Below are 24,881 nucleotides of genomic sequence, written 5' to 3' on the forward strand. Positions count from 1 at the left end.
TGTAGTGTCACAATGTATTACTGCAGATTCTTTGTCACTAAGTATTAATAAATATTATACCAAAACCTATGAGGTCAGATCTTTCCTCCAGTTTAATGTACATATGCAGCCTTCAACTGAGGAGAAAATGGAGAGATTAGAACTAGCAATTTCTGGACTAGTGTAGTTCCCACCATCACCGCCTTCCCCGATCTGTGCATAGAAGGCATCCTTTATGTGTGGCTCTCCTCGTTCCTGTGGTGAAGGGGGGACAAATGGGTAGCTGACCACGTCCATGGTTACAGTTGGTGCAATGTCCTTCCATAATGGAAACAATGATCCACCTATTTACTGATGTCCTCTGAGATGAAGTGAACCCCATCACCTGTCTTTACATGGAGACTGGGCCTTTTTTCCTGCAACATGGCACATTGGCAAAGGTGTCTTCACAGTCTGGTGAGCGTTTTTCTTTGATGACTCTGATCAGATCCTCAGAGGTGCCTAAATCCCATTGATTTCAATGAGAGGCACCTATACCGTTTTGAGGTTTGGGCCTCTAACACTAAAACTGCACAGAGCTGCTCCCAAAGTCAGTTCCATTGTAAGAACAGTGCTCACAGTTTGTTCCTTAATTCATAGTTCCTTGTGTCAAGAAAATGAGTAGTGGAAATTTATTATAAACAAGGTGGAAATCCAGAGGGTTTTTTCCCTTCCATTCAGTTTCTTAAATTAAATTTATAACTTTCACTTAGGAAGTTTTGGTTTTGTGACATACTTTTTAACCACTTCTTAAGTCCTTATACATCATCGCATCCGCTTGCAGGAGACAGCACAAGTTTTTAAACATTGTAAATGTCATGTTTCCCACCAGTATTCGAGGAAAATATCATTTTCTCTTCACACAGGGTTCAATAATTGTAAAAGAGTACTGTTCAGGCCCCTTAACATATGCTTCAGATTTTCCATGGAAGTCTTCCGTAAGTGGACATTTTACCTCATCCTTTTAAACAGGAAGCTTCTTCATTACTTCTGTGCTTTCTCTGAGCTCTTTGTTGCTTGTACCTTGTCCTTACATCCAGAATTTTTGTTTTATTTCCCGTAAACTAAAAATAAGTAATTTAAAAATAAGTCATTAAAAACTAAAAATAAGTCATTCCGATTCTCTAGGTCTGTAAGTTAAGACAGGTCACCAAAAGATGATCCATATACTCCTGGCAGGCAGGGGAGAAGAGATGCTTACCTTACTCTGGCAGGTCACATGAAAACTAAGTAGGTGTGTGGCTCACAGTGAATACCTATTTACAGTCTAAGCAAAATGTGAATCCATAGGCCGGAGGAAGAAACAAAACAGCAGGAGTTATCCTATTTAGGGATAAGACAATGAACTTCTGAAACTATATCTGGGATGCAGATGAACCTCCACGTATTCCTTCATTCTGTGAGGATGAGCTGCCAGTGGACTTAATCTTATAAGAAGATGTCTCAGCCAAACTGTAAATGCTGAAGAAAGGACCTAGGGTAAGCAAGGGTATAGGGGAATGCCATGTTAGTTAAGCTTAGTCTCTAGAAAGCATGTCATGATTTTGTTATGTTGGTAACCATTTGTTTCCAATATTCTCACTCTCTATCACTTGACTGTCTGTTCTTTGATAATAAACTTATTCTTGTTTTCCCTGTATATGTAAGTGCTGTGTGTTAAGTAGAGTGGTGATGTGGAGTTGACTTTTGCAAGCTGGTGTGTACCATTCTTGTGGGAGTAACAAATATGAGAGTTCTGAGGGTGCTCAGTGGAACTGGCTGGGCACTCCAGAGGGAGGCTCAGAGGACTCAGGGGTTGGTGTATCTATTGCTGACCTGTATAGCGAGCATGAGGCCTGCAGAAGCCTGGAAATTAGTGCTGGTGTTCCCTGTGGCCTGTGGAGTCAGGGACCTGAACCCCAGCGGGCACAGACAAGACTTTCTCATCCTAGGGGCAAGTGTTGGTGAGGTGCCTGGGTACCCCAAGAAGGGTCATACTGACTGTTCGGACCTTCTAATTTAAATTGTATTACAAGAGCTACATATGATATTAGTAATCATTAATATCATGTGTGGTTCTTGTAATACTAATGATATCCTAATTAACCTTTCTTTACATCAGTAGGTGGCCCTATGCCTAGACTAATCGCTTTTTTAGCCCTTTTGGACTCTGATTCAAGACTCTACTTGTGTATAGATTTACTATTGCAGGTGTCCAATGAGAGCAGTTTTCCCTGACTATTAAATTTACATAATTCTCCCTCCCCTATTTTTGGATAGTCAGCTTTTTATGTACTTGAACTATAAAATACTAATAAAAGGTCAGTTTATTTAAAAAAATAACAGCTTATAAAAGACAACCTGCCATGGAAAAATGTTCAGAACAGTATGGACACTTAGGAAGTTTTTGAAGGAATTCTCAATACCTTAGAGATGAAAATGAAGACTGATTCACATTCCTGTGATGATGAAGCAGACGTGAATTTTCTACCAAAAGGAAGTATGAAGTACAGTGCAGATGAAAGTGATAAATGATGTCTCGAGATACCTGTATCTACTTGACCTTGCATGCTTTTTGTAAAGACTGAAATTAAGACAGTAAGAAGGTAAAATGTTCTGAGAGAGAGAGAGAGACAGCAAGAGAAAAAGAAAGCGTGTCTTTCTGTGTTTCCATTAGTATTAGTGAAGATTGTAAACTGACACCACTGTGCCGTTGGAAAGTCATGCCAGCCTCAGTGTTTTTACATTTTGAACTTGAATTCACTTCTGATGAAATACAGCAGTTTTAAAAACCACTTGGACAGCAAACAAATTCTTCAGGCAGGGTTATCTACTGATTTTGTTTATCATGGAACAAAACATGCTTTTTAGAAATAAAAAACAAAAGGCAATTGCTCTGAGCAAGGAAGCTAATAAGTGCTGATAGTACATCTTGATTTTCCTCTGTCTTCAAGTCCAAATTATTTTAGTTTTTGATCAATGATATGGCTGGATGCCATCCACCACATTTATATATACCCTTTAAAGGGTATAAAGGGGCCCCATCCAGTTTTCTTGTGAGCATTTCACTATGCCACCTGGTGGATTTTTGCTGTAAATGCAACAGCAGGCTGCATTCAAGCACTGATTATGCTGATCCATCCTGACTTGATGGGTTTTCTCACAGCATGACTGAAGATCTTCTTGTGATGAGGATGGTAACTTGAGACTTCCCTGTAAGGAGGAGGAAGTGTCTCCTTTGACTTTTACCCTTCATTCTGATGTTCTTGCTTTGGCTGGTTTAAGATAAACCTTCCTTTAAAAATAGTTTGAGACTTCCAGGGCTGCTGTTTGCATATGCATCTGGATCTGGGCCTGAATAGTTGACAGTTCTGTTTAAAATTCAGTGCAAAAAACTGTTACAGGAACATTAAAGTTGAGAACCTATCCAATAAATCATGTTAATAAACATTGTTTTTATTTAGGTCCTGATTTGCTCATTGGGTTGAGGAGCTAGTCAGGTCCTAGACTAAAACTCTGTTCTCTGGACTCAATCGCTGCTCCCTCGTAGATTTGTAGATTCAGGTTTTTCTGTACACACAGATCATAAATTGTGTTATAACAGATACATCACTAACAGTGGCAGAGAACTTGTGCTAGCACAGTTGTTCTTTTAGAGTAGATAGGTAATTGTGGCTGGCTTGCTTTTGTTTGCTAATTCCCCAGATATCTATGAGTAGTTTTTGCCTTATGTATTTTTTTCTTAGGTACAATTTATTGTACATACCAGTAGGTACTCACTTTTGGCCAGCAACCAAGCTTGAGCATTGGTGTGCTGCCAAGGCCCGAATTAATTGGAGACATCCTGGGGTCTGATGTCACTTCCTGCCACTCCCCATTCCTTCCCTCTGCCTCTACACTTACTCTCTCCCTCCACTCCTGTGTTTGAATGGAGTAAGTTAAGAGTGAGCTGGAACCTAGTTTGATAGTATACCCATTTAGTGTAATCTAGTGCATTTCAAAGGGAAATTATTTGCTCTTCAGAACTATCTCCATTATCTAGGCTAAAAGTAATCCCTGAGAGGAGATATCATGGCAGTATCCAGAGAGAGGACATGAATCCTTCTAGAGACAGTAGAACCCTCCCTCAGGTCCCTTATCATAATGAACACACTCCCTTAATTCTTCCACTTTCTCCAGTCTGCCCTTTGATGTATTTGTCCCATTTAAGAATCTATATGTTCTACTGGTCCTCTCCTTCCTTCTGTGTCCTCCATCTGTGTCCTTCTAGACTTTTTCCTCTCATTTCTCACTTTCTCACTCCTTTCTGTTTCCCTCCTACCTGTTGCTGGCCTGGGAAGGATCTCAGTGATGGCTTGCACTTGTATCTACTCCATCTCTTTCCATTTTCTTCACAAAGTCTGTCCTTCTTTCCCTCTCCCACTTTCATTTCCTCCTCAGTGTCTCCTTCCTCTTCCCCATTCAACATCACCTTCTCTCTTGTCTCTCCTCCCATGCTAAGACAGGCCTACAGATCTTACTCAGAGTGAGGATTGGAGTGAGGCCCATAGAAAACGTAGCCACAGGCATCATGGGGCCGTATGAGTTCCAAAACATCACACACACTTGTGCTTCTTTCCTCTAACAGTTTTTCTCTTAGACTCCTTTGTAATTTTCCCTGCTATGTCCTTCTCATTTATTGAAATCTGTTTCTGTTGGGCCCTACTTTCCCTTTCTTGCTGTCTTTTACCACACTTGCTTGTTCATATACAACTATAGGCTTATCTTCATCTGCTGATGAGTCCATTGGCGCTTAAGCCTCTAAATATGAATATGCTTTAAGTCAAAACAGAATCCTATTCCTGTTTTCAGGTGTGAGTGGATATTATTGTAGCTCAAGAAATTGAGATTGACCTGAATTAGCTCCTGCTAAAAGACACATTGCAGTCAGGTGCTGTGCAAATAGCAGCATGTGACTCTCCAAATCCACTTTATTGCTGACCTACAGCGCTCTTTTATTCCATTCCTGAGACTTACATGAGCCTGGCTGGCATTTAGGTCAAGTGATGTCTAGTTTTGTTGAGGTGGAAAAATGTTGGTCAAGTTGTTGTTACCAAATTTGTGCTTGTAAGAAAGAGATACACCTGTATTAATATATGGTATCGGGCATGCAACCATCCTCACCACAGTTGTATAATATATTTTAAAGAGAGAGTTGCATGCATAATTAATGTATTTCATCAAATACTCTGTAAGCACCAGGATGATATGATGAAGTGAATATTTATCAATAGTGAATGACTTCCAGTGTGCCACTCTTTCATGCAGGTGAAATAATACAGTTAAAATTCCAATATTATCATTAAAAACTTAATATAGTTCTGGCTGTTTCATTTCTCCTGTAATTTAATTATTATTTTTTTTAATGTGGTACCTGAGATCTAACCATTGCAACCTCTTTTCCGTTTCTTTCTCAAAGCTAGGTAAGTCTCTGAATGTGATGATGCTTATGTCATGATATTATGATGATCTTCCACAGATACAACCACCACCCTTCTAGCAGATGTATCATGCTGACATTTGGTTGATGGAGATGGTAACTCTTGTTGGAAAATGTCGGTGTTCTGCTCTTTCAAAAATGACCCAGTCAAGCTCTCTGCATTATTTTGCCTGGCTTCTTCGCCACACTTTACTAGACTCTGAACACTGTACTGGGGGAGCTGCACAGAAATCTGTTTATATTTGGGTCAGGGAATCCAGAGGCTACTAACAATGATTACACTAAACAGCTGCAATGTACCTCTAGCTTGTGGTTTATTAGGGAAAAAATGAATAAAATGTTTAGTCAAGTGAGTCATTGTATTTTCACATGACTCATCAGGATTGCCTCCAGGATTAATTACCTGCTTATTATTAGAGCTATTTGATACCCTTTAAGAATTCATTGGTAGGAGATTAGGATATTAGCGAGCACTTCCCCCTCTCCTTCTTTTCCTTAGCATCTCTCCTCCTTTCTTATCTTTCTCCCTTTCAGCCCTCTCTTTTTTCTCTCCCTTCCATAGGGTTTATAATCTCTGTAGACTGCAGCCAATAAAGGTAGACTTGGTCACTCACATGGTGGAGCAAGAATGACAGTCCATCAGTAGAGGGCCATGCTTAACAAGATAGATGAGACAACCCTAGGGCTGCATCATTGCTTCTCATACTTATATGGGGGAACATCAGTTGTTGAGGGCAGGGAGAAAGAGCATGTATGTATATCTGAAATTGTAAACATCCAATTGCTCTTTTATTCTAACTCCTAGGTGTAATGTATAAGGATTGGCATGACACTTGGGATGCAGTTGCGATAGACATCTTAGAAAAACCTAAAATAGAAAATGAAAAATATAATGGATAAGAAGCAATAGACTGTGATCTATAAATTAAATCCAGAGACAAAGGACCACCAGATCAAAATGGGGATCAGTTAGTAAAAGTGGGTTTTAGATTTTCCACAGTAAGGTATTCTCCTCCAGCCTAGCATACTTCTGTGTAGGTGTGTCATTCCAAAATTCTCATCCCAGAGCAAGAGAAGGAAAGATGCATGCCCCTTTCTCCCTTGCTGTTTTCAGAAGGTGGGTGGTCAAGTTGCTTTATGGAAAAATACAATAGATTTGCATTTTCCTGTAAATTCTTTCTATAGGATTTTCAAACTGTCCTATATAACTTAACAGAGAATGATGTCCCTTTTATAGAGTTTAATGTATCTATGGTCAAGAGACCATTTTCAATTAAACTCTGTTGGTTTTTATCATGATTACTCATTAGAACTCTATTGGTTTCAAATCTGTTAAATGATAGGCTTGATGCCAAATTTGTCTGTTTTTGCAAGTGGCGAGTAAGATGCCATACAGTTTTAAGGAAAAAAAATCTTCATAACATTGAGGGAAACCATCTTCTAAATTCGTGACCTCAATTTTGATTTTACTTGTGCTTAGAATTTATACAAGTTAGAGCAGAACTTTAGAGCAATTCTTTGTATTGCTATTTTTCATTATGGATTGTTCCTACGTTGTGTATTAGTTTCCACTACCCAGTTTGTAAAATTACCAGTATAATTATTGTGCTCTTCAAATGCAGTCATGTTCAGTATCTTTTATTCTCTAATACAGCCTTGTAGCTTTTGATGTTGTCAATTAGAAAATCAAAGGAGAGCAGAAGTCAAGAAATCAGAGTAACAAGATTGCTTGGAATTTTTTGCATATATTCATTTAACATGTTCAGGTCCTTGACATTTTCCAGAACACTGCAAAAACTAGATGTCTGCACACATGAGAATTTATTAATATAAGCTGAGTATTATAATATATATATATATATACACACACACACACACACTCAGTTTTTCACGTCCGCTGTTTTACATGAAAAAAGTTTTAATTATCTTTAATAATGCAAAATTAAATCTAAAAGCTTTTGCTAAAATGTCTTGAAAGCAGTAGGCCAAAAGACCATTATTTGAAAAGAGATTTATGTCAAATGTAGAATTATATTCACATTTTAAATATGTTATACAAAAGAAGTAATGGGAAATGTCTGCTTCAATATTTGAGCAGACATCCACCCATTCAGTAATCTGGTGATGATAGGAACTGTAAAAACAGTATGTAAAAACATTATGTAAAAACAGTAATAATCTCAATCCACTTTTTCTGATTTCAGATTTCAAGCAGTTCACATTTTGGAATTGTAGTTAGTAGTTTAGATCCATTTTGAAAATAAAGGCCACTTTCAAAAGTCAGATCCAGATTTGGGTAGGTTTAGAATTAGGATTTTAGTTTGTGCCTTTGTCGAAAGTAGAAATTAACTTTTGGAAATGTTTAAACTCATGGCCTAGCACGCTGATGCCTAATATACAATGGTGACATTGGTGCTACTGTCATGATGCTCTGCCATCTGTCCCTTTTTACGTGGGGGATAAGCACGAGCGTTGCAGTCCTAGCCTGACTTTTTTGTGAATAGGTCTCAACTACTAAATGATTAGATAGTGTCTGAGTGTTGCCATTTCTGTCCAAAAACGCAACTTGGCTTAATTTGGTCATTTTGATTTAGTTGTAATTCTTGTTTAATTTTTTTTAGACGGAATTGATTAAAAACATAAGCACTGCTGAGCAGCCCTATTTATTCACCAGACACGTTCATTTCCTCAACTTTTCAAGGTAAGGCACTTTCCCAATTACAGGGTTTTCTTGTTTCTTTTTATTGCAGTTAATAGAAATAACTTTTCTCTTCGATTTCAAACAAATGTATGTCATTGCTGTGAGAAAAATCTCTTTTGATGCTGGAAGCTACACAAATACGGTCAAAGGGTAAGACTTTCGCTACATAATATTCATACAGTTTGTTTTAATCCGCCTGCATGCCACTGCATGCTTTTAACTACAAGAGGTAATTTTCGTTAATGACATTTCTAGCTTAAAAAAAAATTATGTACTGCATCATGTATTAATGAAATTCCCGCCACATATTCAGTTGATTTTGCCTCCTTGAAGGTAGCTCTATTGTAAAATATTAATAAACTTCTGCCTTTAAAATGTGATGGGACAGGAGGTTCTATGAATTGGCATGGTTATGTACACCTGTTGTGTGTCTGCTAATAGGCTAAATTCAGACTTCCACTGAATTTAGTAAAAAGGACGAGGAGTACCTGTGGCACCTTAGAGACTAACACATTTATTTGAGCATAAGCTTTCGTGGACTAAAACCCACTTCATCAAATGCATGCAGTGGAAAATACAGTTGGAAGATATATATATATATATATATATATATATGTGTGTGTGTGTGTGTGTGTGTGTGTGTATCAATACATACACACACACACACAGAGAACATGAAAAAATGGGTGTTGACATACCCACTATAACAAAAGCAATCAGTTAAGGTGAACTGTTATCAGCAGGAGGAAAAAAAAAAAACCTTTTGTAGTGATAATTAGGATGGCTCATTTCCAACAGTTGACAAGGTGTGAGTAACAGTAGGGGGAAAAATAAGCATGGGGAAATAGTTTTACTTTGTGTAATGAGCCATCCACTCCCAGTCTTTATTCAAGTCTAATTTAATGGTGTCTAGTTTGCAAATTAATTCCAATTCAGCAAGTTTCTCACTAGAGTTTGTTTTTGAAGTTTTTTTGTGGAATAATTGCGACTTTTAGGTCTGTAATTGAGTGTCCAGGGAGGTTGAAGTGTTCTCCGACTGCTTTTTGAATGTTATAATTCTTGTCTGATTTGTGTCCATTTATTCTTTTATGTAGAGGCTGTCCAGTTTGGCCAATGTACATGGCAGAGGGGCATTGCTGGCACATGATGACATATATCACATTGGTAGATGTGCAGGTGAACGAGCCTCTGATAGCGTGGCTGATGTGATTAGGTCCTATGATGGTGTCCCCTGAATAGATATGTGGACACAGTTGGTAATGGGCTTTGTTGCAAGAGTAGGTTCCTGGGTTAGTGTTTTTGTTGTGTGGTGTGTGGTTGCCGGTGAGTATTTGCTTCAGGTTGGGGGGCTGTCTGTAAGCAAGGACTGGCCTGTCTCCCAAGATCTGTAAGAGTGAGGGATCATCCTTCAGGATAGGTTGTAGATCCTTGATGGTGAGCTGGAGAGGTTTTAGTTGGGGGCTGAAGGTGACGGCAAGTGGCGTTCTGTTACTTTCTTTGTTGGACCTGTCCTGTAGTAGGTGACTTCTGGGTGCTCTTCTGGCTCTGTCAATCTGGTTCTGTCAATTTCTTCACTTCAGCAGGTGGGTATTGTAGTTGTAAGAACATTTGATAGAGATCTTGTAGGTGTTTGTCTCTGTCTGAGGGGTTGGAGCAAATGCGGTTGTATCTTAGAGCTTGGCTGTAGACAGTGGATCGTGTGGTGTGGTCTGGATGAAAGCTGGAGGCATGTAGGTAAGTAAAGCGGTCAGTAGGCTTCCGGTATAGGGTGGTGTTTGTGACCATTGCTTATTAGCACTGTAGTGTCCAGGAAGTGGATCTCTTGTGTGGACTGGTCCAGGCTGAGGTTGATGATGGGATGGAAATTGTTGAAAGCATGGTGGAATTCCTCAAGGGCTTCTTTTCCATGGGTCCAGATGATGAAGATGTCATCAGTGTAGCACAAGTAGAGTAGGGACGTTAGGAGATGAGAGTTGAGGAAGCGTTGTTCTAAGTCAGCCATAAAAATATTGGCATACTGTGGGGCCATTCAGGTACCCATAGCAGTGCCGCTGACTTGAAGGTATACATTGTCCTCACTCATAACTATTTCACATTTGGGGACAAAGTCACAAAGTTCAGCCACCAGGTTTGCCGTGACATTATCGGGGATACGGTTCCTGACGGCTTGTAGTCCATCTTTGCGTGGAATGTTGGTGTAGAGGGCATCTATGTCCATAGTGGCCAGGATGGTGTTTTCTGGAAGATCACCAATGGATTGTAGTTTCCTCAGGAAGTCAGTGGTGTCTCGAAGATAGCTTGGAGTGCTGGTAGCATAGGGCCTGTGGAGGGAGTCTACATAGCCAGACAATCCTGCTGTCAGGGTGCCAATGCCTGAGATGATGGGGCGTCCAGGATTTCCAGGTTTATGGATCTTGGGTAGCAGATAGAATACCCCTGGTCAGGGTTCTAGGGGTGTGTCTGTGCAGATTTGTTCTTGTGCTTTTTCAGGGAGTTTCTTGAGCAGATTGTGTAGTTTCTTTTGGTAACCCTCAGTGGGATAAGGCTTGTAGAATGTGGTGTTAAAGAGCTGCCTAGTAGCCTCTCATTTATATTTTGACCTGTTCATGATGACGACAGCACCTCCTTTGTCAGCCTTTTTGATTATGATGTCAGAGTTGTTTCTGAGGCTGTGGATGGGATTGTGTTCTGCACGACTGAGGTTATGGGGCAAGTGATGCTGCTTTTCCACAATTTCAGCCCGTGTACATCGGCAGAAGCACTCTATGTAGAAGGCAGGTTTTATACCAGGGTGAATTTGACCTAATGGTTGTACATTTATATATTGGTAAAATTGTCTTTCATCCCAAAGGATACCAAAATGTGTTACAAATCCTACTGAAGGAATTAAATCATCGAATGGAGTGCGGCCCCTTCTAGCATAAAATGCAGTAGCTATTAAAAGTGCAGTTTATAGGAGAGAAAGTGAAGAATACCCAACTTGGATGAAACTAGTGGGGAATTTTAGGAAGACAGAATTTGACCAGGGCACAGAGGCTAACACTGCTTCTCTTTAATGGTCACATGTTAAACATTTCATTGGGAAAGTGGTGCCTCAACTAGCACAATGTCCCCAACACCACTTGGGGCTGTTGATTTAGTACCAGTTTAGTACCAGTACCACTTCCTGCAGCACCCTGGATTTTTAGAGATCTTTTTGCAATTGCTTCCCCAGATTCCCAGTTGTTTTATTTATTTGTAATTTTTTTATTAATTTTTCCAGTACAACAAATATACCAAAATACCAGATTCATCATAATACACAAAGTGAATAAAGAGGATTAGGATAAAGGGAGGGAAAGAGAAGTGACATAGCTATCTTCAGGATCTGCATAAATCATCGACCTCTAAAAAGTCAGCTGAAATTGCTTTGATTTTTTTTGGCATTCCCTTTCTGCAGAATGCCAGTCATTTATTAGCTGCGAGGTCAGCCATATCACCAAGCCAGGCATCCATATTTGGTGGGGATCAATTTTTTTCTTTTTTGCAGGATTAATATTTTAACAACCAAAGCTGCATGTAGGAGCAACCCTGCCTTCTTACCATGTAATCTTCAGGAATATAGCCAAGAACGAAACTAGGGCTCCAAATTAGCATCCAGTATCAAATTGGTTCTTTGAGCTACCTGAGACCAGAAATTCTTGATACAGGGGCACTCTCAAAACATATGAGCTAATGTAACCTAAAGAAGTTACATTTCCAAGAGCAGTCAGCATTTATGAGGCCCATTACCATTAGCCTATGTGTAGGGACTGGTATTTTCAAAAAAATGTCTTTTGGTGTATTGCATTGGGTCAGAGATAGTTGTGTATCCAAATTTCTATTCCAAGCAATTCTCAAATTATCAATCTTTGGCACAGTTTTTTGGCCAGAAAATAATGAAAAGGTACAGCTGAGTAAATGCAGCAAGTTTCCTCCAAAATAATAAATTCTGCAGTTCCTAATCTGGTCCATATACATCAGTAAATAAATGCTCTAACTGGAAATATTTCTGTGCTCTGGAGCAGGGCAAGCCAAATTGTTGCTGAAGATATACAAATGGTTTACATTTATCATTGCCAATTAGCTGCCACACCCGTCATCATTCCTCTGTTCATCCAATCCCTCCACATCAAGGTTTGCTATCAATTTTAAGGCTAGGATTGATCAATAGGATTGCCTCTACATGGAAGAATGGATGAAAGCAGAACTTTCTAGCCAAGCTTGCCTTACAGCCATTATTGTGGGAGCTCTGGAGCCATTTCATCTATAATAATTTTGATCCTACGATGCCTGAAAGGAGGAGAGGTCATACCAATTCTTGTTTAATCTGAACCCAAGGTGGAGTCTGTGTGGTCATATCTAATAGCCACAAAGATGCTTGGCTGAACAAAAAGGAGATACGAAAATTTTCCACATCGAAAAAATAAAATCCTCACAGAGAAAGGGGAAGCTGTAATTTGTTAGAGCCAGTCTAGATTTCTTACCTGCACTTCAAAGGAACGTTCTTAAAATAAGTTTGAGGAATAGAAATAGGGAGACCTCTTAGGACATACAAAATTCTGGAAAGGACATTAGTTTTCAGTATATTAATTTTACTCCAAAAACAGGGTTAACGAACTCCAGTTCCCCAAATCATTACCCACTTGGGCAATAATTGGTTCTATACTTAGCTTAGGGGTGTCCTAAATATTTTTGGGAATCAGTATTTCTGATTATTTCATATAAGAAGATGGCTATTCAATTCCCAATTTGAGAAAAGGCCTTTGTGGGCATACTTGTTGTTGTTGCCTGAGAATTCTGATTTACCCTTATTAATTTTATATGCTGAGAAGAGTCTGAATTTATTCAGTGGTTAGAACAGTGGTGGGCAACCTGCGGCCCATGGGCCGCATGTGGTCTGTCGAGGTAATCCGCTGGCGGGCCACCAGACAGTTGGTTTACATTTGCACGGCCGCCCGCAACTCCCAGCGGCCGTGGTTCTCTGTTTCTAGCCAATGGGAGCTGCGGGAAGCAGCAGCCAGCATGTCCCTGCAGCCCCCACCGCTTTCCACAGCTCCCATTGGCCAGGAACGGCGAACTGCAGCCACTGGGAGCTGCAGGCAGTTGTGCAAATGTAAACAAACTATCTCTCAGCCCCCCAAGCAGATTACACTGATGGGCCACAGGTTGCCCACCACTGGGTTAGAGGGTAGGAATGGTAACTTTGGGCTTAGATACAAATACAAGAGCGTCATTTTGTGCTCTGTTTGATCCCCCCGAAACCATAAATATGTTGATTTGTTTGGATAGCAATGGCTAAAGGTTCTAGAGCTAAATCAAATAGAAGAGGAGAAACGGGACAGACCTGTCTTATACCTCTCTGTAATAGAAACAGGGTGGAAATAATACTATTCATAACTACCCTGGAAGTAGGGTTAGAGCAGGGGTGGCAAATTTTTTGGCCTGAGGACCACAACTGAGTATGGAAATTGTATGGCAGGCCATGACTGCTCATGAAATTGGGGGTGGAGTGCGGGGTGGGTGAGGGCTCTGGCTGGGAATGAGGGGTTGGGGGTGCAGGAGGGTGCTCCAGGCTGGGACTGAGGTGTTCAGAGGGAGGGAGGGGATCGGGGCTGGGGCAGCGGGTTGGGGTGCAGGAGGGCTTCAGGCTCTGGGCGGTGCTTACCTCAAGGAGCTCCAAGAAGCAGCGGCATGTCCCCGCTCCGGCCTCTACACGGGGGCGCAGCCAGGCGGCTCTGCGCACCACTCTGTCCGCAGGTGCCATCCCTGCAGCTCTCGTGGGCCACGGCTCCCAGCCAATGGGTGCTGTGGGGGCAGCGTGCAGTGCCCCTTGGCTGCTGCTACGCATAGGAGCCAGAGGGGGTGACATGCCACTCCTTCTGGGAGCCATGTGGAGCGGGGCAAGCACCGGACCCCACTCCCCGGCAAGAGGTTGAGGGCTGGATTAAAACATCTGGAGGGCCGGATGAGGCCCCCAGGCCGTAGTTTGCCCACCCCTGGGTTAGAGTATAAAAGCTTAATCTGAGCAGTAAATTGTATACCAATCCAAATTTTTCTAATATTTAAAAAAAATAATACCAGGCTATGCAGTCAAAGACTTTTTTGGCATATAAAGAAATGACAGCTAAGGGTTCTTTAGAATCTCTCAACGCAGCAATAATATCAATCAGTTGATGCAAATTATCTGAGCCACATCTATTACGAAGGAAGCCTACCTGATTTATGTGTACAGTAGAACCTCAAAGTTACAAACTCCAGCATTAGAAACTGACTGGTCAACCGCACACCTTGCTTGGAACTGGAAGTACACAATCAGGCAGCAGCAGAGACCAAACCGCCCCCCACCCCCACACACAAAAATGTAAGTACAGTACTGTGTTAAACATAAATTACTACAAAAATAAAAGGAAAGTTTTTTAAAAAAACATTTGACAAGGTAAGGAAACAATTTAAATGAAACAATGTAATAAGAAAAGCGAAAAAGGAGTTTGGAGAACAGCTAGCCAAAAACGCAAAAGGTAATAACAAAATGTTTTTTAAGTACATCAGAAGCAGGAAGCCTGCTAAACAACCAGTGGGGCCCCTGGACAATCGAGATACAAAAGGAGCACTTAAAGATGACAAAGTCATCGTGGAGAAACTAAATTAATTCTTTGCTTCAGTCTTCACGGCTGAGGATGTTAGGGAGATTCCCAAACCTGAGCCGTCTTTTGTAGGTAACAAATCTGAGGAATTGTCACAGATTGAAGTGACACTAGAGGAGGTTTTGGAATTAATTGATATACTTAACAGTAACAAGTCACTGGGACCAGATGGCATTCACCCAGGAGTTCTGAAAGAATTCAAATGTGAAATTGCGGAACTCTTAACTATGATTTGTAACCTGTCCTTTAAATCAGCTACTGTACCCAGTGACTGGAAGATAGCTAATGTAACGCCAATGTTTAAGAAGGGTGATCCTGGCAATTACAGACCGGTAAGCCTAACGTCAGTACCGGGCAAATTAGTTGAAACAATAGTAAAGAATAAAATTGTCAGACACATAGAAGAACATAAATTGTTGGGCAAAAGTCAACATGGTTTCTGTAAAGGGAGATCATGTCTTACTAATCTATTAGAGTTCTTTGAGGGGGTCAGCAAACACATGGACAAGGGTGATCCAGTGGACATAGTCTACTTAGATTTCCAGAAAGCCTTTGACAGGGTCCCTGACCAAAGGCTCTTATGTAAATTAAGTTGTGATGGGATAAGAGGGAAGATTCTTGCATGGATTGAGAACTGGTTAAAAGATAGGGAACAAAGGGTAGGAATAAATGGTAAATTTTCAGAATGGAGAGGGGTAACTAGTGGTGTTCCCGAAGGGTCAGTCCTAGGACCAATCCTATTCAACCTATTCATAAATGATCTGGAGAAAGGGGTAAACAGTGAGGTGGCAAAGTTTGCAGATGATACTAAACTGCTCAAGATAGTTAAGACCGAACAGGCTGTGAAGAACTTCAAAAAGATCTCACAAAACTAAGTGATTGGGCAACAAAATGGCAAAGGAAATTTAATGTGCATAAAAGTAATGTAATGCATATTGGAAAAAATAACCCCAATTATATATACAATATGATGGGGGCTAATTTAGCAACAACTAATCAGGAGAAAGATCTTGGAGTCATCGTGGATAGTTCTCTGAAGACGTCCACGCGGTATGTAGCGGCAGTCAAAAAAGCAAACAGGATGTTAGGAATCATTAAAAAAGGGATAGAGAATAAGACGAAGAATATCTTATTGCCCTTATATAAATCCATAGTACGCCCACATCTTGAATACTGCGTACAGATGCGGTCCCCTCATCTCAAAAAAGATATACTGGCATTAGAAAAAGTTCAGAGAAGGGCAACTAAAATGATTAGGAGTTTGGAACGGGTCCCATATGAGGAGAGATTAAAGAGGCTAGGACTTTTCAGCTGGGAAAAGAGGAGACTAAGGGGGAATATGATAGAGGGATATAAAATCATGAGTGATGTGGAGAAAGTGAACAAGGAAAAGTTATTTACTTGTTCCCATAATATAAGAAGTAGGGGCCACCAAATGAAATTAATGGGTAGCAGGTTTAAAACAAATAAAAGGAAGTTCTTCTTCATTCAGGGCACAGTCAACCTGTGGAACTCCTTGCCTGAGGAGGTTGTGAAGTCTAGGACTATAACAGGGTTTAAAAGTGAACTGGATAAATTCATGGAGGTTAAAAAGTTCTAGCCTTCCCCGTGGCTTTTTTGGTCAGGTGCCCACTCCCTTCCTTAGTGGCCATTAGCCAGGATGGGTAAGGAATGGTGTCTCTAGCCTCTGTTTGTCAGGAGAGAGATCACTAGATCATTACCTGTTAGGTTCACTCCCTCTGGGGCACCTGGCATTAGCCACTGTAGGTAGACAGGATACTGGGCTGGATGGACCTTTGATCTGACCCAGTGTGCCATTCTTATGTTCTTAAGCACAGAAATGAAGATGGTTAAAAGCAGCATTTTTCTTCTGCATAGTAAAGTTTCAAAGCTGTTGTGATAAATGAAGGGGGGCGGGGTAGCTCCCTTTTATGGTTACCTAGCCAGCCAGTTAGCTGTTAGTAGCTGTTTTCTACTTGCTTTACCTATAAAGGGTTAAAAAGTCCATAGGTCAAAGGAAGGGAGTGGGCACCTGACCAAAAGAGCCAATGGGAAGGCTAGAACTTCTTAAAATTGGGGAAAAACCTTCCCCTTTGTCTGTCTGTGCTGTTCTTCCAGAGAGCAGGGACAAGGCTGTAAAAGCTTGGACCAGGTATGAAAATCATCAGATCATACCTAGAAACTACTCATTTGAAACCCCAGATATGTAAGTAGATCAGGAAATGTCTAGGAAGACGTGATTAGGTTTATCTCTTTTATTTCTTTATGGCTTGTGGACTCCTCTGTGCTAACCCCAAGTGCTTTTGTTTTGCTTGTAATCTTTAAGATGGACCTCAGGAAGCTATCTTGATGCTTAATCCTTGTAATTGTTTTTTTTAAACCTAGCAAAAAGCCTAAGTTCCAGATGTATTTTCTTTCTTTTCTTGTTTTTAATAAAATTTACCTTTTTAAAGAACAGGATTGGATTTTTGTGTCATTAAGAGGTTTGTGCATATGTTGTTTAATTTGAGAAAAAATGTTCTACGCTGACCTCCTGTAGCTGGTTTGGGGGCAAGAGCCCAGTGTGCCTATTCTGTATCAAAACAAAAGTCTACTGGCAGATCCAATAGCTTAGTTACTTGGTAGTTAGAGGGTTTACCTTTCTCTCTTCTCTCAGGAACACCCACAATCCTGATGTTGTTTCATTGTGAGTGGTTTTCTAGATCAATTAGCTTGGTGTTAATAGTCTTGATATCATTATAGTTCTTTATAACCTGTAATTTGTTCTCTTTGAAATCCTCTTCCACTTCAGAAATTCTGTGTTCTGCTTCACCCATCTGTCTGGATAGAGCTCGTAGTGCACTCTGAATCTCAGTCACGGTGGTCTGTAGGTTGGAAACTATAGATTTAATTTCAGCAGTCTCTGCAGCCACCTTTTGTTGTACAGCCATCAGCTGCGGTCTGTCAGGCTCAGGAACCATTTTGTTTGTAAAAGGCAGATCTCCTCTCTCTTTTTGATGCTTTTGGGTTGCTGAAGGAAGATACAGAGCTAGAGGGAAGAGGGCAACTTGGGGGTTTCAGTTGTCAGGCACAATACTTTGGCGGGTTGGAAGGTGGGACTGAGGGAAAAATGTTGGGGATTCCCCATGGGCCACCTCACAGTTCAAGCAACCTACATCCAGCTTGGCTGCAGTGCACCCTGGGGTACCAGATTCCTGATGTGGAGTTTGTGAAATAGCATTCCTGCATGTACTTGGAACTTATGGCTGTAGATATGGGTATAGGACACAGTATGAAATATTGAGCCAGATTTTTATATGAACTTTTAGGAAATAAAAATGAGTTTGCAATGTTTGAAAGTTCCCATGTGCCGCCACTATTGCATTTTTGAGGTCTCAATATCCTAAGACTTAAAAATGATTCTTTTATTCTAAGTGTTTTATTCCACATTGGATTCCTTTAAAAAAATATTTTCTTTTTAAATAAGACATTCCCCACAATGCACACTTGCTTCTTCACTCTGCTCTTGCTACCAGAATACAAGAGCAGGCAAGTAGGATGCCTGAGGAACAGTGAAGGGAACCTGGTTGTGATTATGCAGACTTCTAGAGAAGGATATTTCAAAGACAGTACAAAGCACTATATGAGGGGGGCAGGAATGGGGGATGATCCAAGTGACTGTTTTCCCCCATACCTCCCACAGCTCATCTACTCTAACAGTGTGGTACATCCTCTCCACACAGATATGAGTGCTTCTTCTGTTGTATTCACATAAGATTAAATCTATTCTCCATGTTTTTCTTTTCAGTTCTTTCTGGATAATTTTATGTTGCTGCTACTGTTGTAAAACTGAAACATGTAGGTTTCCTTTTATCCAAAGTGACAAAGGCGACTGGACCCAGGGTGCAGCTGTGTCCTGGCAGATCCTCAAGCCAGCCAGTGAGCTCAGCTGTGTGCTGGCCAGCTTCTACAGCAGGGGTCTCAGGCCCATGGAGTTGTTTGCTGCGGCCTGCCAAGCTCTCCCCACGCACCCCCCCCCCCAGTTATTTCCTGCGGCCGCCAAGCTTCCCTCCCGCGCTGCCTCCCCTCCCTCCCCCCCCAGCGCGCCATGTTCCCGCTCCTCTGCCTACCTCCAGGCGCTTCCACTGCCAAACAGCTGTTTGGCGGCGCTTAGCACTTTTCAGGAGGAAGGGGAAAGGAGTGGGGAGCTGTGCTGTCAGGGGAGGAGGCGGAGAAGAGGTGGGGCAGGGGTGGGGATTTGGGGAAGGGGTTGGAATAGGGGCAAGGAGGGGCGGAGTTGGGGTGGGGACTTTGGGGAAGGGGTTGGAATGGGGGCTGGGGCAGCGGGGGGTTTGTGTGTCAGTGATGCGGCCCTTGGGCCAATGTACTAGTCCTCATATGGCCCTTGTGGTGACTTGAGTTTGAGATCCCTGTTCTACAGTCACACAGGCTCAGATATGTTTGGGCCTGGGTGCTAACTGGGTGGGTTGTGGCTCATCCAGCCCCACCCATGGCTATGCCCTGCAGTGTTGTATAGGAGGCCAGACTTCATGATCTAATGGTCCCTTCGGGCTTTAAACTGAAATCTGTGAATTAGACTTTACAATTCCCAGTGAAGTAGGTAAGCACATTCCCATTTTAGAGAGGCAAACAGAGGTTAAGAAACTTGCCCAAAGTCACGCAGGAAGCCTGTGGAAGAACTGGGACGAGAACCCAGATTTTCTGATATCCAAGCCTGTGTTTTAGCCATCGTTTTAAATGTATTTATATGCAAATGGGAGTACTGAGAGTGCCCTAGGAGCTGCTCTAGCTTATGGCATCCTATGTCACCCCTCGTGGGCCATTGGAGCGCTCCAGAATAGCTTGATCACAGTGCGCTCTGACCACTCCTCATCCCGCCCGTGAGCTTTGTATCATCTCCCAGTACTGCGAGGTGTGAGGGCATAAGGTGGTTCCACCGGCCTTGGGCCACCCAGGGCAGCTCCGTATGCTGTAGAAATTCTCTGGGGGGCCAGTTCTGCTGCGGTGGAACTGAAAATCATTGGAAATATGTTAATAGAAACATAAGAATGGCCATATTGGGCCAGACCCAAGGTCCATCTAGTCCAGTATCATGTCTCTCACAGTAGTCAGTGCCAGATGTTTGAGGCCCATATGAGAACCCCATGGTAAACAGATGTGGGCTAACGTGTCTCCTACGTACATCTCATCCTGGTCTCTGGTAGGTAGAGATCGGCTGAAGCATAGAGTTAATAGCACTTTCAAAGTTGTCGTTTTTGGTCATAACAACTCTGGATATTCTTGATATCTGTATAAAGGTTGGAGTGTGAAGGAGATTGTAAACAAAGGAGGACAAACAGGGTCTTTTTCTTTCAATACAAGTGGGGAGAGAGCGCACACAACCATGGGAATGGCTTTCACTTTACTAAGCAAAGTGTCTTGCTCTAATTCATAATTCTTGGTCCTAGCAAGATTATGTGATCACACTTCCTTTACACATCTTTAAAGTCCAGGCATTAAACAAGTTTATAGTTTTAAAAGGTGACTAAATCCAAGCCGGGGGGGGGGGTAAATGTGAATCCTCTGAAGTCTGTTTATATTGATGTGTTCTTCTATCATCTGTACCATGCACATTACTGCCTACTCTCATTCCTATTTTCATTTTGTTAGTTATTATCTTCTAAAAGAACGAAAACCTTCCAACAAAAAACATTCATCTTTCAGTTTAAAAACCACTGACCTTAATTTCTTCCAGCCTGGGGCAGAAACCTGGAAAGGGCCCCCCTTTTTTTTTTCCTTAGCACATCACAGCATGGCCAGTCTTGGCAGAAATAGCTAGTGTTCAATTAAAAAATGTCTAAAAACTTGCCTCAGGGTACAAGAATGTTTCAGGTCAGGATTGTTAGAGGATAGTGCAGGAACTTGGAAGGAACATGTTTGTAACTGCCATGCAAAATACTTTCCCAATATCTTATCAGATCAAAGGACCAAAATATAGCAAGGATACAAATATTTTCTTGTTTAAACCTCAGTTAATTTCTCAAATATAATACATATAAAATTTGCTTTATGCCGCTTTCTAACTCTAATCTCAATGTCTGGATTATTTCTCCAGTGGCTCAAATCAGGGAAGCAGTATCAAGGCAGGGGAGAAAATTAACTGTAACCATTAAAACAAAGTCAAAAAAGCAATTTAAAAACAGATACTTTTAAAATCATGCTTTATATATTTATTTGACAGTGTTCTGGGAAGCTGTCACTGGCGAGTGGGAGGAAAGGGAGGGTGTCTTAAATTGCTGGACCTGCTTCAGTGAGGTCCTTAAACACATGCCTAACTTTAAGCATGTGAGTATTCCCATTAAAGTCAATGGGCTGTTCATGTGCTTAAAGTCAAGTATGCTCTTAAGTCCCTTTCAAATTTGAGACTGTAATTTCTACAAAATATCTTTTAATTAAAAAAAAAATAGCCCTTCTGGTTGTGAAGGTAACCACCCAACGTAAAAAGGTGCGCAATGCTGTCTTCCTGAGTATTCAGACAACTCGAATACTGATAGATTACGCAAGCAGGGGCAGAATGAAAAGGACAAAAACTCAGGTCATTTTTTTCATTTCAGAACCATGAAACTGACCAAAATTAAGTCAATTTCACCCATTACTGTTTGGGAAGATTCTGAGAGGCAGCAAAGGAATGCACACAGAAAGATGGTGGTAAAACAGGGCAAAGAATCTAGATCTACTGGCTAGCAGGCCTGTGTGTTAGCCTTCCTTCCAAGTGCATTATATGATAAATAGGAGTCACTGAAAGCACCTCTTAGTGCAACTATTTACAGAGGATGAAACCCCACCCCCTTTAAAAAAAAAAAAAAAGGCAACAGACCACAAACCCTGCATCTAGGTTGAGAAGTGGAGATCCCTCTTCCTCCAGCAGCAGCCTGGAAGCTCGATAATAGAGTAGTGGAGACAACTTGCTCCTCACTGTTACCCATCTAGAAATCAGGAGGCCACAGAGTAAGGCAGACAGAAAAAGAAGTCTTTGATAGAGGGAAGGTTTCAAAGGTATAAAATACCTACCATCTGAGACTGATATGAAACACAGATGACTGAAGAAGGGCTAAGACCACCACTGTGCTGAGAATCCTTGACTCTTTCCAGGAAAAGGCATTGGCTTCTACCAGGGAACAGCTCTTGCATCCCCCTGATCCTCTGTATTGGCCTATTAGGTATTGGTCATGTGTTTTCAAACTCTGAGGCAGAACACATTTAGTTTTCCCAGCATATTTTGACTCTCTCGCTTTTGCTTTCTTGGAGATTGCAGAGTTTTTACAATGTCAGATCAAACTAGGGGAACCGTATGGCTTAGAAAGTGCTGGCTGGGCTGTTCTGTAGAGACAGATATAGCTAATGAGTACCATTCTGAATGAACCGTTCAACCTGGAACACTTTTACAGTAATGTACCATTTATAGTGCACATTTAATACCTTTTCGGTAACATACCAAATATACATACAATGGGGAAAAACCTGTATTAGAATCCGAGTATGATACTTAGTACTTCACATCCTGAAAATGTAAATGTAGAAAATCTGCAGATTGATAAAGATTACAGCTAGAGAAAGTGGAGAAAACTCTCTGACACTGCTTCACTACTCAGTATAATCCTGCACATAGTCATTGTAACTAAGGCTAGAAATCTAAACCATTGATGCCTATTTTAATTTACACTATCAATTCTTACTAAGAAAATACAAACCCAAAATAAGCAAAACCACCATCACAAACTATAAATGTGCCTTATAAGACCCCTACATATTATGTAACTACTGTTTAAATCAGCAGCAGGGCCAGGAGCTACAGGGAGAGCAGCAACATCTGCTGCCATCCCATGGTGGAAGGAGCTGGGGTGCAGTGATGAGATGGTTTGTAGTGAGAGGGGATGCTGCCTGGAGCAATCGGGGGCCCTGGTGCTGCCATTCCGTGGGGAGGGGAGGGTGTCTTCCAACTACAGGAGGTCCCATTGCCCAGGCTCAGCACTTCACTGGGAGACCCCAGGCTCTGACATTCCACTCTGGAGAAGCGCCTTTATCCCAGTGGGAAGTAAGAGGGGGGCTGCTCAGCGCCCTGGTCAGCTGTGTGGCAGAGATCAGTTGAAGCCTACTTGTGTTCTGTCACCACTACTTCACCTCCAGCAATGAGTGGAGGAGGAGAGAGAGGAAGGGGGATCAGAGGCCAGAGGGATGTCAGAGGAGCTGGGGGTCTGGGATCTGGCAAACTGGGGTCAGAGGGACTGGGGAGTGAGGCGGGGGAGTCAGGAGAAAAGAGGGCAAAGAATGAGAGCTGTCACTACTGGGGACCCAAGGGATGAAGCGGGCAAAACCTAGCCCTGTCCTTTCTAGGAGCTGTGTGCTGGGCCGAGGATGCCAGCACAGGGGCTGGCTAAGGCATACCCTGGCACCTCAGTCTGCACTGCTTCTGGGACCATCCACATTGCCCCTGCCAGCCTTTGGAAGCAGGCTGCCCTCCCGACGGAACCCAATCATCACACTTCAGGTGAGCTCCCGAGCATTGCAACAAGCCTGGATAGAGCCTCCCACAAATGCAAAGGCAGCATTATCTGGGCTGGGGTTAGCTCCAAAGTAGCCCGAGTGAGCGTTGATGCCCACAGCCTGCGATCTCCTGCTCTGCCAAAGCGCATTGATCACCGACAGAGTGTGACTGCCGATGTACCAGTGCGCTCGGCTCTGCTGCTGAGTGGAGCGGGGAGCAGGCAGGCTGCACTACGGACTGAGCATTGTGATAGTGAATCCTGCTGAAATGAGCAGAGCACTTTGGTGCTTATTTATTTATTCTTATTGAATAAAGGTCCCTTAATTGGTTTTTACTGCAATTGCATTGGATTAAAACATTTTTCCCCTGTATTTCCAAAGAAAAATTCTCATGCTCGCATACTAATAAGAACATGTTTTTCTGACACATGTAAAGATATGCCAGAAGCTGTTGTTAATAATCTAGGCTCTGTTCCTGCAGTGAACTCCACATAAGCAGACCCATCCACCTCTGCAGAACTCCGATGAATTCAGCAGGGCTCCATGGAAGATAGAAATCTGCCCTTCTGGGGCTCATTGCAGGATTGGACCCATATCTAGCTTTTTTTTCCTCCTCAAATTAAAATCCCCGTTCAATACCAGTGTTGAGTATATTCCTTAACTTTTCCTTTGCTTTTCCTTTTTAAGGAATACATTGCTTTTCCTTTTTAAGATTGTTTTTTTCTATTTAAGGACTCTTCTCTATGTATATAAAGTAACATTTTTCTACAATAGCAGCTGCAATATGAAATAGGGTCCAATTTAATATTTCCAAAAATGCATATACTTCAAGGTAACAAAGATATAAAAGCCTGTAATTTTGTTACAACCGAAAACATTACGGATCGATTGAGTCTTGTGGTTACTGGAAGAAGTGCTGAATGTTTTGTGCGGCTGGAATAACACATAACATAAAATGCTTATTCCGGAGGAGCTGAATGAGGAGGAGGAGTTCTTTGTACTTGATCATAAATGTCGCTTAGTATCAGTCACTTCATGAGAGGGATTGCTAACCAAACGTAAGCAGGAGGAAGCTTCAACTGTGCATGTAGAGCCCTTTTTGGACTCTAAAAACAATAACTAAATCAGCCTGGGCAGCTACTTAAGACACGTGGTGTATGTCCCAAATATCACAAATTTCAGAGTAGCAGAAAAAACATTTGCAGGGAGTCATGTGAAAGGTAGCAGAGTCGAGGCCTTCTTGGTATGATGTAGGTCAAGCTTTTAATATGACTATCATGCTACTCATCACCTGGTCCAGAGCTAGTAGAGCATCTGGTCCTGTCACCAGCACACACAATGGGTCTTGCTGCATCTTTGGACCACAGACAGCAGATCCCGGCTCAGGTGGAGTTGGAGGCGGAGCTTGCCTCACCCTGATATTGTGTAACGGAACATTACAGAGGAATGTGGTATGCTTTGGTTCAAAGGCCTGTCTCTGCCAATGACTGGCAAGTCGCAATTATTAGTGTAAAGA

The 24,881-nt window shown here is 41.8% G+C and overlaps 1 protein-coding gene across 1 annotated transcript in view; it reads left to right on the top strand.

Moving 5' to 3' along the window:
* Positions 1-24,881, top strand: part of UST (uronyl 2-sulfotransferase) — a 288,796-nt gene that overhangs the window by 136,833 nt on the left and 127,082 nt on the right. The window contains exon 4 of the mRNA XM_084625151.1: positions 8,098-8,177. Within this exon, the coding sequence (XP_084481277.1) occupies positions 8,098-8,177 (80 nt within the window). The remainder of the gene's footprint in view (positions 1-8,097; positions 8,178-24,881) is intronic.

Source organism: Lepidochelys olivacea, assembly GCF_965140295.1.
Source record: "Lepidochelys olivacea isolate rLepOli2 genome assembly, chromosome: 3".
Taxonomy (NCBI): domain Eukaryota; kingdom Metazoa; phylum Chordata; order Testudines; family Cheloniidae; genus Lepidochelys; species Lepidochelys olivacea.